This window comes from Mizuhopecten yessoensis, unplaced genomic scaffold, assembly GCF_002113885.1.
Source record: "Mizuhopecten yessoensis strain PY_sf001 unplaced genomic scaffold, ASM211388v2 scaffold3111, whole genome shotgun sequence".
Taxonomy (NCBI): Eukaryota; Metazoa; Mollusca; class Bivalvia; order Pectinida; family Pectinidae; genus Mizuhopecten; species Mizuhopecten yessoensis.
Genome location: NW_018404881.1, coordinates 93,337 through 109,464, shown reverse-complemented (window position 1 = coordinate 109,464; position 16,128 = coordinate 93,337). Strand labels below are relative to the sequence as shown.

General features: G+C 35.4%; 1 protein-coding gene across 4 annotated transcripts in view; it reads right to left on the bottom strand.

The window, feature by feature from the left end:
• LOC110447015 (dihydrofolate reductase-like) overlaps positions 1-10,009 on the bottom strand; it is a 17,700-nt gene extending 7,691 nt beyond the window's left edge. The window contains exons 1-6 of one of the 4 annotated variants that reach the window (XM_021492400.1): positions 9,931-10,009; positions 7,279-7,402; positions 5,278-5,327; positions 4,562-4,664; positions 2,109-2,241; positions 1,304-1,413 (exon numbers count right to left, since the gene is read on the bottom strand). In XM_021492400.1, the coding sequence (XP_021348075.1) occupies positions 1,304-1,413; positions 2,109-2,241; positions 4,562-4,664; positions 5,278-5,327; positions 7,279-7,361 (479 nt within the window). In that variant the 5' untranslated portion in view covers positions 7,362-7,402; positions 9,931-10,009. Of the gene's footprint in view, positions 1-1,303; positions 1,414-2,108; positions 2,242-4,561; positions 4,665-5,277; positions 5,328-7,278; positions 7,403-7,597; positions 7,679-7,722; positions 7,762-9,930 lie in introns of those variants that run through there. The other 3 variants (XM_021492401.1, XM_021492397.1, XM_021492399.1) reach the window with 3 other exon arrangements.
• Positions 10,010-16,128: the final 6,119 nt, after the last annotated feature.

The following is a 16,128-nucleotide window of genomic DNA, read 5'->3' as shown; positions in this document are numbered from 1 at the left end:
GTCAGTGATAGTTATGAGGGTTAGTAATAGTTAGTGACGGTCAGTGATAGTCAGTGATGGTCAGTGAATAGTCAGTGATGGTCAAGGATAGTCAGTGATGGTCAATGATAGTCAGTGATAGTTATGAGGGTTAGTAATAGTTAGTGATGGTCAGTGATAGTCAGTGATGGTCAGTGATGGTCAGTGATAGTCAGTGATAGTCAGTGATAGTTATGAGGGTAAGTCATAGTTAGTGATGGTCAGTGATAGTCAGTGATGGTCAGCGATAGTCAGTGATAGTTAGTGATGGTCAGTGATGGTCAGTGATGGTCAGCGATAGTCAGTGATAGTTATGAGGGTAAGTCATAGTTAGTGATGGTCAGTGATAGTCAGTGATGGTCAGCGATAGTCAGTGATAGTTAGTGATGGTCAGTAATAGTCAGTGATGGTCAGTGATAGTCAGTGATGGTCAGCGATAGTCAGTGATAGTTAGTGATGGTTAGTGATAGTCAGTGATGGTCATTGATAGTCAGTGATGGTCAGTGATGGTCAGTGATAGTCAGTGATTGTCAGTGATGGTCAGTGATGGTCAGTGATAGTCAGTAGTGATTGTCAGTCAGTGATGGTCAGTGATAGTCAGTGATAGTCAGTGATAGTCAGTGATGGTCAGCGATAGTCAGTGATAGTTAGTGATGGTCAGTAATAGTCAGTGATGGTCAGTGATAGTCAGTGACGGTCAGCGATAGTCAGTGATAGTTAGTGATGGTCAGTAATAGTCAGTGATGGTCAGTGATAGTCAGTGACGGTCAGCGATAGTCAGTGATAGTTAGTGATGGTTAGTGATAGAGTCAGTGATAGTTATGAGGGTTAGTAATAGTTAGTGATGGTCATTGATAGTCAGTGATGGTCAGTCATGGTCAGTGATAGTCAGTGATTGTCAGTGATGGTCAGTGATGGTCAGCGATAGTCAGTGATAGGTAGTGATGGTTAGTGATAGTCAGTGATGGTCATTGATAGACAGTGATGGTCAGTGATGGTCAGTGATAGTCAGGAGTGATGGTCAGTCAGTGATGGTCAGTGATAGTCAGTGATGGTCAGTGATGGTCAGTGATAGTCAGGAGTGATGGTCAGTCAGTGATGGTCAGTGATAGTCAGTGATAGTCAGTGATGGTCAGTGTGATGGTCAGTGATAGTCAGTGATGGTCAGTGCAATGATTAAAAGAATGAATATCATTGTCTAAAGCTTTATAGAAATATATGTTAAGATTCAGCTAAAGGAAAAAGTGCCTGAAAACGACATATCGACAGAAATGAGATTACTAACAGATCCTCGTCGAACGAATCTTCAAACGACGGGAAGAAGGTATCAGCTGTGTGGTGTCCGTGTACCAGTGTGATGTAGAGACGATCACAGCTCGGGTGAGAGACGGCATCCTACAGAAAACATAAAACTCGAGGTTCATGATTAGAATAAAAAAACGCCGTCATAAACTGTGCGTCTACTATATGGAACAGTTCTAAAAGCTGTTTGTTATAACTGTACGCAGGAAAAAACAAGCGTTCAGTAAAAGCTCAAAAGTAATGCGGGAGTAATAGTTAAATTTTCTATGAAGTGCACAGCGTTATTAAATGTACACTTTTCGATTGAGTCTGACGAAATATATCCAGTTAGATTTATAAACATGCCATCAGTTGTTGTTAAAGTTACTTCGGTTTACTTATGGTTAAATGCGTTTTAGCGCGGAACTAGCTCAACCAAAAATTGGCTCTGATGGAATGGCAGTTACGAAAAACGAGTTACGACATTTCTCTATTTTGACACAAATTGCATTGATAAGGTACATTGTACCGAACAACAACTGTCCAAGCAAATCTAATGCTTTCCCCGAAAAAAAGTTTCAAATGTTTCCACACACAGATTTTGTTTTCATAATGATTAAAATCACCTGTTTCATGGCTTTTTACTGAAGCGTGGTACGAAGCTAACGAAGCCATGTAACTTGTGATTGTAATCAGGTTTACGTTTTTACGTTCACAATTTTCCTTTCGTGTCTCTAAGACTCGGGCATCATCACTTTACACAAAGTTCACGTTTGTCTCTTCTAAACAGAGGTCACGTGACTACTTACAGTATAGACGTACTGGCCTCCAAATATCCAAACAGTTTCAACTTGGTCTTGAAGGGATGTTTCCACATACTTGAGGGCTTCGTCAAGGGTAGAGACTATTTTGTGTATATATTTGTCAGTCCTAAGTTCATCACTGAAATTCATAAACACCAATGCAGTATTATCCTAGCTCCAACTTTCATACAATTATTTTTGCTGAGTATAATGTATCTTTTTTATATTTGTCATTGACTCAGAGTTGATACCTTCCGTGATATTATACACGTCTGTCACATCTTACGTACATTAGGGTTCACTACAAACTGTAGTCAATAGGACTAGAAGGAATTCTACTAGGTTATTTAGTCCTTTATGGTGAATAAAGCGGCTAATATCGTTAAACGATGAGTCAGACAAATACTAAACGAAGTTCCGAACGACTTTAAAAGAACATCCGAGAAAATTGGGGAAATATGTAATATCTACACAAATATATTTTGTATACTAAAACACTTGTTGAGAACAGAAGATATAATACCTTGGATGTTATACTAAAACACTTGTTGAAAATATTACATATAATACCTTGGGTGTACTATCTACATATATATTTTTTGTATACTAAAACACTTGTTGAAAATATTACATATAATACCTTGGGTGCACTATCTACACAAATATATTCTGTATACTAAAACACTTGTTGAAAATATTACATATAATTCCTTGGGTGTACTATCTACATATATATTTTTTGTATACTAAAACACTTGTTGAGAACAGAAGATATAATACCTCGGGTGTTACACTAAAACACTTGAGAACATTATTAATATTACATATACTACCTTGGGTGTACTATCTACACAAATATATTTTGTTTACTAAAACACTTGTTGAGAACATTACATGTAATACCTTGGGTGTTATACTAAAACACTTGTTGAGAACATTACATATAATACCTTGGGTATTCTATCTACACAAATATATTTGTTTACTAAAACACTTGTTGAGAACATTACATGTAAAACCTTGGGTGTTATACTAAAACACTTGTTGAGAACATTACATATAATACCTTGGGTGTACTATCTACACAAATATATTTTGTATACTAAAACACTTGTTGAGAACAGAAGATATAATATCTCGGGTGTTATACTAAAACACTTGTTGAGAACAGAAGATATAATACCTCGGGTGTTATACTAAAACACTTATTGAGAACATTACATATGCTACCTTGGGTGTACTATCTACACAAATATATTTTGTATACTAAAACTCTTGTTGAGAACATTACATGTAATGCCTTGGGTGTTATACTAAAACACTTGAGAACATTTCATGTAATTCCTTGGATGTTATACTAAAACACTTGTTGAAAATATTACATATAATACCTTGGGTGTACTATCTACTCAAATATATTTTGTATACTAAAACACTTGTTGAGAACAGAAGATATAATACCTCAGGTGTTATACTAAAACACTTGTTGAGAACAGAAGATATAATATCTCGGGTGTTATACTAAAACACTTGTTGAGAACAGAAGATATAATACCTTGGGTGTTATACTAAAACACTTGTTGAGAACATTAAATATGCTACCTTGGGTGTACTATCTACACAAATATATTTTGTATACTAAACCACTTGTTGAGAACATTACATGTAATACCTTGGGTATTATACTAAAACACTTGTTGAGAACATTACATGTAATACCTTGGGTGTTATACTAAAACACTTGAGAACATTACATGTAATTCCTTGGATGTTATACTAAAACACTTGTTGAGAACATTAAATATACTATCTTGGGTGTACTATCTACCCAAATATATTTTGTTTACTAAAACGCTTGTTGAGAACATTACTTATAATACCTTTGGTGTTATACTAAGACACTTGTTGAGAACATAACATATAATACCTTGGGTATTCTATCTACACAAATATATTTCGTTTACTAAAACACTTGAGAACATTACATGTAATTCCTTGGATGTTATTCTAAAACACTTGTTGAGACCATTACATGTAATACCTTCGGTGTTATACTAAACACGTGTTGAGAACATTACATGTAATACCTTGGGTGTACTATCTACACAATATATTTTGTTTACTAAAACACTTGTTGAGAACATTACATATAATACCTTTGGTGTTATACTAAAACACTTGTTGAGAACATTACATGTAATACCTTGGGTGTTATACTAAACACGTGTTGAGAACATTACATGTAATACCTTGGGTGTTATACTAAAACACTTGTTGAGAACATTACATGTAATACCTTGGGTGTACTATCTACACAAATATATTTTGTTTACTAAAACACTTGTTCAGAACATTACATATAATACCTTGGGTGTTATACTAAACACGTGTTGAGAACATTACATATAATACCTTGTGTGCTATACTAAAACACTTGTTGAGAACATTACATATACTACCTTGGGTTGCGACTGATGACTATGTTGAAGACGTCTCGTGATCTTCCTTCCTGGCTGGCACACTGCCACGTGACTCTCCCCCTTATGTTAACACATTTTCTATCTGCAAGAGAGTTAATTCTATCATTAAAGTTGTAATGATATACTTTGTCGCAAAACAATTTACAATGATAAAATCAAAAGGAAAAGTGACTACATGAGAATTAAAACAAGCGGACTGTTTTACGTAGCTGTATATCTATAGGAAGGTGGTTGCGCTACTCAGCATATTGGTTGACTTATATATAGGGAAATCAGTGAAAGGCCAATAAAATGTGATGACAGATGTTAACTTAATTCGCTGTTTGTAATTTTCATAAAAGTACATGGTAAACATGTGTCAAGGTATTTTTTAATAGATTTAAAGTCATTAAGATTTTCTTATCTAATATTTCTTTATTTCAGTGTGTTTTCAATTATGAGCGCACGAAATACCTAATTTTACATTCTGCAATATAAAAGCCTGTATCTGTTCACGCAGTCTGCATAGGGACTCAGTTGTTGGCATCCAACCTTCAATATTTTTGTATTTATTTACAAAATGATAAAATGGAGCAGAATATTAGTGATAACCACGTTTTAACACAGTTCTATAGTCAGTGTAAACCTTATTATTACCAGGTAACAGATGGTACTGAAGCCATGCAGTCTATTGTTTTAATGGTGTAAACACCAACCTGGGGACGATGTCTTTGCAGTCAAATCCATGAAGTATCTGTATTCATTTCTGAAACAAAAAGGAAACCACAGATAACACTTACCCTCCACTCGAAACATTAGTTTTTATCAATATTTTTTAAGGTGTTCTCGAAGGATTTTCTACCCCAAAATTAAATACAAACTTTTCCTAGCTTGCGGAAACCGACGGACAAGGACCAATCCTATAGTCCTCTCCGACAGTTTCCATATGGCTGTTATACACTCATTACATATACACGCTCTTGCAACAGCTGTGCACGTGCATATGTTCAGAAATTACTTGCTAGATAGTATTTAATACCATTAATATCATATTCAACATTCTTATTGAGACTGAAAGCAAATAAAAAATAAATAAATGAATAAACAACAACGGAAAACCCCTTAGGTTTGTAATTTATTTCTATCAATCTTAGTTACACCAAATCAACAATATCAGCATCCTTTGTTACATTTTTTCAAAATTTATCATTATCTGGAATTTCCTCTGAAAATTAACTAATCTTTCATTCATAAATTCTTATATATCGCGCCACTGGAAACAGATAATGACCATATATCTTGACATTACCAAAGCTATTTATATCTTCTCTATAATGAGATAATAGTAAAAATACATTTTGCTTTTCCATTTTTAATTCGTAAAGGCACACGTTTGTCATTTAACTATTGAAATTATCACGAGAAATTCAAAATCGCCAGTACCGTATCAACAATTTAACTTTGTTGATGCAGAAGGCCAAACAAAATACAGTTCATATTTTTACTCCACCTTATGGCCATTTTGTTTATAAAGGACCTATCAGTCCTATAGGTAGACTGACTACCAGCCCCTAAGATTTTATGAAGAAATTCTCGATTGCATTTGACTACTAGCTCCTCTCCCCAAGTTTAGAACTAGAATAAGACATCCAAATGATCCAAAGTTTGAGCGTTAATTTTCTGAATAATTCAATATTCTAGAGACTGGAGCCATAGGTACAACAATGGATGTCCGAGACCAATGTGTCCCGGAACATATGTAGAAAAAATAGCAAAAGGGAAAAGATGTCTGTTAACCCATTTAACCCTAACGACACAAATACAATTTTTGTCTACAACAGGTAACTGTTTGCTTTAACTAGCGTAAATTCGTGACAGAATAAATACCAGCTACAAGATAAAAATGATATTAGCACTTGATGTATTTACATTTGTGACCAGTCACTAATTCCACAGACTGTCAATGGACCGTTAAATATTGCCAATAATTTTAATTTATAATTTTTATTTAAAAACAATGTACAGAACTCCATTATAATGATACCATTAAGATAAGAAAAACAAGGTATGATATCTATCTTACTTACGGTAGTGTGGGCCAGGGTAGTCGGTTCTCATAGTTTATCCCTCTGTTGTAGCCAAGGTATGCTATCTATCTTACTTACGGTTGTGTGGGCCAGGGCAGTCGGTTCTCATAGCCTATCTCTCTGTTTGCAGCCAAGGTATGATATCTATCTTACTTACGGTAGTGTGGGCCAGGGCAGTCGGTTCTCATAGCCTATCCCTCTGTTAGAGCCAAGGTATGATATCTATCTTACTTACGGTAGTGTGGGCCAGGGCAGTCGGTTCTCATAGCCTATCTCTCTGTTTGCAGCCAAGGTATGATATCTATCTTACTTACGATAGTGTGGGCCAGGGCAGTCGGTTCTCATAGTTTATCCCTCTGTTTGTAGCCAAGGTATGCTATCTATCTTACTTACGGTAGTGTGGGCCAGGGTAGTAGGTTCTCATAGCCTATCCCTCTGTTTGTAGCAAAGGTATGATATCTATCTTACTTACGGTAGTGTGGGCCAGGGCAGTTGGTTCTCATAGCCTATCCCTCTGTTTGTAGCAAGGGTATGATATCTATCTTACTTACGGTAGTGTGGGCCAGGGCAGTCGGTTCTCATAGCCTATCCCTCTGTTTGTAGCAAGGGTATGATATCTATCTTACTTACGGTAGTGTGGGCCAGGGCAGTCGGTTCTCATAGCCTATCCCTCTGTTTGTAGTACACATAGCCGCTATTATGTTAAACTTCATCCCGTCGTCCTCAATTCAAAAGCTGACCATACAGGACTGAACTATATTGGTAAGTAAACGAACAGAATAAAGTAGCACAAATATAACCTTCTACAGGTGAAAATGTACCAGGTAATGCGTACATTTAGTAAAACAGATGTACCTTAGTATAAATCTGACCTTAAGAGGCTGAATTATGTTACTAAGTCAACGACAAGAATTAAGCAGTACAAATATAACCTTCATCAGGTACTTACATGTATGTACCGATAATACGTACAGATAGTGATCCAGCTGTGCCTCATTACAATCTCTCACCCTACCAGACTGAATCATGTTAGTTATTTTAAGCAATGACAGAAATTACGCAGTCTAAACGTACCATTCAACAGGTGATACAGCTGTGGTAACAGATACACAGCAACGACAGACATACTTCGATATAAAGTATTGTTAATTAAACTGTATTGATTATTTGAGCATTATTAACAATATGTTGAGGTTTACCATCCTCATATGACCCTGGCTGTTACGAGAACGTTTACCCCCCCCCCCCCCCCCCCNGAGAACGTTTACCCCCCCCCCACGGCTGTTGCGAGGACGTTTAACCCCCAATAAACAAACACATGTTGAGATGTATACTGTAACACATGCATATTTAATTACTTATGTATGCAATACTGTGAAATTAAATATATTGATTACTTGAGCATAATTAACAATATGTTGCCGTGTATAAATTTTATTGTAACAATATACATATTTATATATACAATATTGTTAAATAAGATATATTGACAAATTGAGCATTATTTTAGTATGTTGTGATGCATAAATTATACTCCTAAAACACACATAAATGCACCTATAAAATTGTTAATTTCAAGGGTATCCTTAATAATATAGGTTTGAAAATGTGCTCTCGATATATATACACATGCACTCTTGGAATAGACCGAATCGGTTCCCGATAGGGAATAGGCCATGACACGACTAAAAGCTCATTGTGAGCTGCGGTTTTTGATCGGTTTTGAGATATTCGACAGGCCGGTATCTGTATTTTGAAGATATTAGAGTAACACTCAACTTTAAAACCTGCCTTAGTTTACCGTTACGCTGCCGTGCAACTCCTATGACCTTCGGAGATATCAGCTTAGTCAAGATATTTTCTTTAGAAAACCCGAGTAGCAACATCAAGATTCTTCATTGCATTTCAGATTGCATACATTAAAAATTAAAAATTTCATTATACAGGCACTAACGTTCCACTAACATTTATATGTGAACATTATTTAAAGGATAACTCTAACAGTGACAATTTAATTTGTTTGTATCACCCATCAGGTGTCGCGTTAATCGCCCTTGGTTTTGTCGTGATAATTATGTTCTAAAGGTGTGGAGAAGATGATATATCGAGAGCGATACCCTTGGCTTTAGATTATACAGATATACAAGGACACAGATCGCTTTATTTATGATATATATATATTTCAGATAGATGACGATGAATGGTCTCTTACAAAATCATCAGAAAATAGCAGTTTATTTTTATTACAAATAAAGCGATCCTGAGAGACTGATCTTATAGTGTATACCCCATGTAAATAGGTGCACATACTTACAAGTGCCAGTGACTTCCTCTAGTTTGTATTTAATGGTGTGCACCCACTGTACATATACCCACAAGTGACGTTTAATGTTGTACGCTTCAAAACTGTAAATAATGGTATGTTAGTCTCAGTATTTTTACTTAGCAGAACGTCCTAGATGTATTTTTATCACATTTATTTAGTTCACCTTTATTTTTTGTCTTAGTACCCTATACGGTTGTATGTTCAGTGTAGTTATGTAATAATTTGCCACAGGGCTGGCAGGTCGGGTAGTTACGTAGTAGGACATGGCTCTCACGCCTGATGGAAAATTCCCAGGCCCAATACTACCCATCGTTGGTCAGGGGTCTAAAATTAACGAGCGATCATTGGCTGTCTAATCATAAGTCTTATCTCCAGCCTCTGGACCAATCACAAAGGTCGTTGACCATCCGTTGTCATCAGAGGCGTCATTACCCAGCAGTAGCGAGGGTGTAGAACATTTAACAAACTTCTAAAACTAATTCTGTACTTTTTAATTTCCCTCCCTAATTTCTCCCACCCAAACTTTACACTGCTGGGTCACATCATACTGAACTGAATCTTTCAATTTCACATGATATTACTGTGCATGTCTTCATATACATTTCTATTGTATTCATTACACCTGTGGTTTATGATTAAGATTATAATTTGAGTACTCTATGCTTGTTACACATGTTTGTATTGTGAGGAGGCCGATTTTTTACCCCGTCTTTGCTGTTATAGCCATCTGTTAAGATCAACATGTATAGTATGGAGTAGATGTTTAAGTATTGTGATATTTGATCAAGATAAGTCTTGACTGATACGTCATTAATAAACGACATTAACAACACAAATATATGTTATACAGAAAAAAACCCACTACACCTGGGGGATCTTTACCACGGCCACATGGTAAATCTAAAATAGAAAGAACTTCTGTAGACCAAGACACAACAAGATGGGGTCACCATTACCTTACAGAATCCTTAGGTCTTTTCAGACAGCCCACTTTGTACTACTTCTTCCTCTGAATGCGTGGCGAAGGGATTCGCTATGACTTTATATTACTGGTTGTCTGCCTTCAATCACAACTACACAAACATGTAGTCCGCCCTTCGAATAGTAAGATTGTAAGAAATAGCTTATCTTGTTTATTGTAAGAAAGGTAACCGTCTTTAGTATACTGAAATATTTTTCAGTCTTTATCATATATGTTTGGGAAAATACATCTTTACGCCAACTAAGGTCACATTATGATGTCTGCATATGGTGAGTCCAATCAAAGACCATGACAGCCAAGGAATATGAAGAAAAAATGCTGCCTTACTGGCAATTTTACGATAGCCGATATGGGCCGGCAGAAACGTATCATGATTTGTTATAAATCGGTCCGGCTGTTTTCTCCGAAAAAAATCTGTTTGGCAGAAATAATCATGACTTCACATAAATCTGCCCGGCAGTTTTCTTAGAGAAAAATTTGTCCTGAAACGTATGAAAAGTAGCCCTTCTTCTCTCTGGAAATGGGGATAAGAATAAACATAACAACTACAGTTTTCAGAGCTCCGTACGGGTTTAAGTATAGATAATAATGTGTAATTGCATATTGTATTAGGGGTAACATTGTAATAATGTTAATATTTCTCACGTCATTTACTGGCCGGCTTAATTCCGGATGTCGAAGCAATGAGAGGAATAAAATAATTTTAAAACAATAATAACGCAAATCATTAAGAGTAAATTCGCCATCACCGACTAGTGGGAATTTAATCTCATTCCCTCTATCTTTATAATCAATTTTTAGAATAAATGCCTTTCAAAGAGAAATTATCAATATTACTGGGAGACATTAGAATGTGCTCATTTCTATACATTATGTACGATCATCAGATTATTTTCGTCATTTTAATAGGATGAGTACTGGACACATTTGTTAATAGGATGAGTACTGGACACAGGCACTGACTGCCTCTACATCCACACCTTATAATGTTACATATACATAATATGATTTGTCACTTCCTGATATCCGTCTGTAACTAGCCGAATTATTGTATCTAAGCTCTAGATTTTGCTAATGTTTGTCTAAATTGATTTCGAAGTCTCTTATAGTTGTTGAATTTATGACATAATCGGGCGGACCATTCCAAATATCAATAGTTCTGAAACTAAACGATTTTTTTCTGATTTCTAGTATAATTAATTTATTTGACATCAGAAATCATACTGCATGTAAAAGACACATAAAGTACATCAAACACAAATGACTTTCAATGGCATGCACATATTACAGATGATAATACTGCTTAAATGATATATGCTAATTAGTTTTTAGTTAGAAACATATGTGTAGTTATGTAGCTGGGCTTTGTTTCACACGTGAGTTATATTGGTGTCCGCTGCCATTTACTCAGACCGCGTAAAGGTTAAAGTAATTAATTTTGGGATAATGATTCGTGTTCTGTAGATATCACTCCAGTGCTAACCCCTTTTATCTGGTAGATATATTGCAAAGTACCTTTCTGTCGGACATCTTTTTCACCAAACAAACCGTCGGGCAGATTTGTATATTTAGTCATGATATGTTTCTGCCGGACATATTTTTCTCTGAGAAAACTGCCGGGCAGTCTGCCGGCCCTTATCGGCCATCGTAAAATTTGGGTTACTTGTTGTCTCCCTTCAATCACAAATACACAAACATGTCAGTAAAAGCTTATATTGTTTATTGTAAGAAAAGTAACTATCTTTTGTATACTGAGATATTTTTAAGCATTCCTTATATACATTCATGTTTAGGAAATTACATCTTTGCAACAATTAAGGTCACATAATGAATGTCTGCAAATGAGTGAGGCCAATCAAAGACTGGAAGCCAAGGAATAGGAGACACCATTGATCACTGCCGTACGGGCAACCAAGCTTTTCCAACGATGTGGTATAAATGTGGGATTCGTTACCTACAATCGAGTAACGTTGAGCGTGGCCACTGGCTGTATGGTGCCCACTTGCATATTACAAGACCAATTTAAAGTGCCATTTCATTGTGATGTCATAATCTGGACACAGTAGCCTGACATCTCACTAAGTCACAATACTCGGATCACAGGTAATCAAGAGACCCCTAGAATGGCTTCTACAATTATTTTTATCACTAGGGATATTTAATTATTTCTATCTGTAGCAATATTTTCTTTTATAACTGTTATCTACACATTAGATTTTTGTGCAGAAACAATTACAATAGGTATTCTATTTGTGCATTTAAAACAAATTATATTACAAAATATGTACTGATTTAGTGTACAATTTGTTGCGGCTTATTGATAAACCAGTTTATAATGATCCAAAATCGCCAATTGATTTGTGCACTTAAGAAATGGAATAGTGTGGTAATCTATCTAAATCGGCATTTCTGAAGTCATATAGAGCAGAGCAGGTAACATCAGATTTGGTGGACCATCTTTTCCCTCTACCTGTTGATACTAAAAGTTGCTTTTGTGCCCTCTCCCAATACACAGGACAGGTAGCTGTTCTCCCTTACCAGCTCTTTCTTTTTTATTATTGTTTTAAAGATGTGACTTATCGTTGATTTCACCTCAGATTTTACATCGCGGATGCTATGGATAAATCAAGAACCGTTTATCCTTCCGAAACATGTAGTCTTATACTCCTAGCACTTTTAATAGTCTCCGTGTATTTTTCTCCTTTGATTATATTTTGCCCTAGTTTCATCGGGTTTGAATGTAAATTTCGATTTTAACATAAGAATTTTATTTTGGAGTTATGTCCTTTTATGATTGTTAAGTAGAACGACAACTTAAGAGGCCCTGGATGTTCCCAATCGTCATAGGTACCATTTCCATAATCATATTTACGACACTTTATCAAAATATGTACTTGAAGTTAATAGAAAAAATAATTCCTTTTATACGAAATCATTGTGTCATTAACGTCTATAGCCGGTGGATATAAATCAGAAAAATCCCCATTTACATTACCAAGGGAAAATTACCGAATGAAAATATGGACGTAAATGTCCGACCTGCTTGTCCAATAATACTTTATTAAGAGTTTAAGGCAAATCAGTGAGAGAGCTTCTATAACGGTTAGCATTATTTGTTAACAAGGATGTGATTCAGCTATGTTTGGGCGAAAATATCTCCATTTTTTATGGCAAAGCACACTACGTTATGATAGTTTCTACCTCTTTTCTGATATATAAACCTGCTACTGGAAAGTCAGATCTGTGACCGATTTAATTTACACAAAGTATATAATTTTATTTGATAGTAAACAAATAAATAATCACAATTCGATTTTTCCTATTACAAATATATTAGCAAAATTGACACAAATATCTTTAAGTCGTAGAATTTTTTATAATGTCCAGGTAACATGATTGTGTTACTCCACACGTGACACTGATTTATCACGTGTACGTTGACTGATCACGTGTCCACTGACTAGTCACGTGTCGTTATAAAGCCAGGGCCATGTTGTTCAGTTATGATTGGCAAAACTTTTTTTTTTACACAAAACCTACATCTGGTATATTTTCCAAATGATTGAAATTTAAAACAAGATTATATGTAAATAAACTCAAAGCTATCATCTTCAGGCAAGTAACACACAAATATTTGTTTATTTTGAGATATTTCTCAACACTTACATTTCGATATTTTTATTAGCAACTCGACAAGCTAACTAGTTTTTTTACAACCTTGCCGGGTTAATAGGACACCGTCTGTGGTCATGTTGATAATTTCGTCTGGCCCTGTACAATGGTCACTGGTATTCTATCAACATTCACATGTATACGTTGTAAATAACACTGCTGGAGAGTACGGTCGTTTGCTGTGATAAAAAGAAAAATACACCTTTTTATATTTCGTTCATTATATCTTTTTTTATTGACACTAGATTATCAAAAATCTATCGGCCTTGATGGGAATGTTGTTCATATCATCAAGGGCTACCTTAGCAGCAAACCTCAGGACATGTGAACCTGTAAGTAAATATCAGTTACTTATTAAATGCATTCCTTTATTTAACCTCTGTTTTACCAAAAAATCCTAAAAACATTTAAATGCAGTCAAACAAACACAATCAGTATAATTGAGGAAAGTCCTTTAATCATATATTCATGAAAATCAGCAACTCCTCAAAGATGTCTTGGAACTTGAATCGGTGAATCGCATCGCCTGGATTTAATGGCATAACGGTCAACCCAGGTTGTGCCCAGGCCATCTGTGATGGGGAAAATACAAACGAGATAAGTCCATCCTTTAAAATGTCATTATTTGTATCAATTGTGCTCAGTAGGAACAGTAATTAAAAGGGGGAAACCAAGAACGAACATTCGAATTGGTTTAGATGATATCTCCTCCCGTCTTCTAGTGATTTTAGAAATAAACAATTAAAGATTATGGCCAGAGTTATTTAATATTTTAATTAAAATCTCTACTGAATATAACAGATACTACTGATCTCTTTAAGAGTTTACTTACAATTTCAGAAGTGTTTGGAGTTCCCCAGGGTCAGCGCCATCAGGTACAGACTAGATTCCTGGACGTATCAGGCTGCGGAATGGCCTAACTAACACGCTAATAACCACCATTTCTCATCCTGTTTTCGCCAGACTTTTCAGCACCCTGAATCACTGAACGTCGGATCCTTTTATGTCCATGATGTATAAAGATTGTCAACTGGTTCAAGTGTTTTGTCTGTTTATCTTTAATTCTTCACTCATTTTAAGTTTGCTTGAATTTTCATAATCGTTACCTTCGTGTATGCTGTGATTTTCGTTAATTCACTTACTCATAAAGTTTTGGCCGCTTATGGTTAGTTTATATTTTAAATAATGCTTTATTATCATGAATTGGTCGTTTTACTATAACTTATCTAATGCTTGCTAAATACTTATGTTTTTGTGTCATGCCATGTTTACTTGCCATAATTAATGTTTTCTTTTATTTCTTACGACTTTAATGTATTACGTTATGCAATATTAGCACGTGTTTGGCCAGTTTATCCTCCCCTTTATATTATGTTAAAAAAGTTTATTCCATGGGTTTACTGAAATTATTACAGACCGCCATTTCCAATGATTGTTTCAAACATAACACTTTGGTATGTTTGAGAGTACTATTAAAAGATCGTTCTATTTCCACAAATTGTCGAGCAAATCAAAAATTCATGAGAAATTTAAAGCCAATACTGTTTTTATTGTTAACACTTTACTTTTGTCACATGACTTAAGCAAGTTGCAAGAAAGTCGGTTAGAGAGAGGAACCCTAGACTGGCTACCAGCCCCTAAGTTTTTATGAAGAATTTTCTAGCTGCATTTTACTTCGAGCTTCCCATAGTTTAGAACTTCTAAGTGATCAAAATTATAAGAGTTATTTTTTTCTCTCAATGATTTAATATTCTAGAGACGGGGGCCAGTCTAGATGAACCCTTGCTTGAGCATCAGAACGGTTTCATGAATACAGGCCCTGGTCATTACATCACCCAATTTCTCGTGCATTCACGTGTATCCCTTATAGTGTCTCGCTGACCAATGGTAATTGCCATTACCTCTTTTTGACTGTAACCAAAATTTAAATGATTCTGATCGATTTTTCTCCCCAAATTCCCACCTGCTCAGTTCCTATGATCACGCGTACAGACCTGACACGAGTTTATGTATACAATATTGCAGTGGTCTTCCCAAACCTCGTTCAGGATTTAGCCTATGACGTCAATAGTTTCCCTCGTTTTTTTCTTCGCAGATTTGTCAGCTTCTTCAAAACAATCGTAAAGTTTTTAATGCGTTATTTTATTTCCCAGACGGTTACAGTCTATAAACGTCATTTAAAAGTGATCAAGAAGAGAAAATATTTTATTGTTTAGATTTATAGAGATTGATTTCTAAAAAACAAACATAAAAATGTAGACGTAGAAAACATTATAAAGATGAGTTTTGATGTAAGATACTGTTGTGAATGTGTGAATTACGAAACGAGAATGTTTAACACGTGCACTTTACATGTTCCAACTCCCGCACGTGATTCTAGTGTGTATACTCTGTATCTTTATATATATATAGGTTGTTTATACTGACCATTGGCTGAAGGTGTGAGACAGACGAGACTGGACAATCTGAGTCTGGTATGGTCAACTTTGCGATGCGAGTC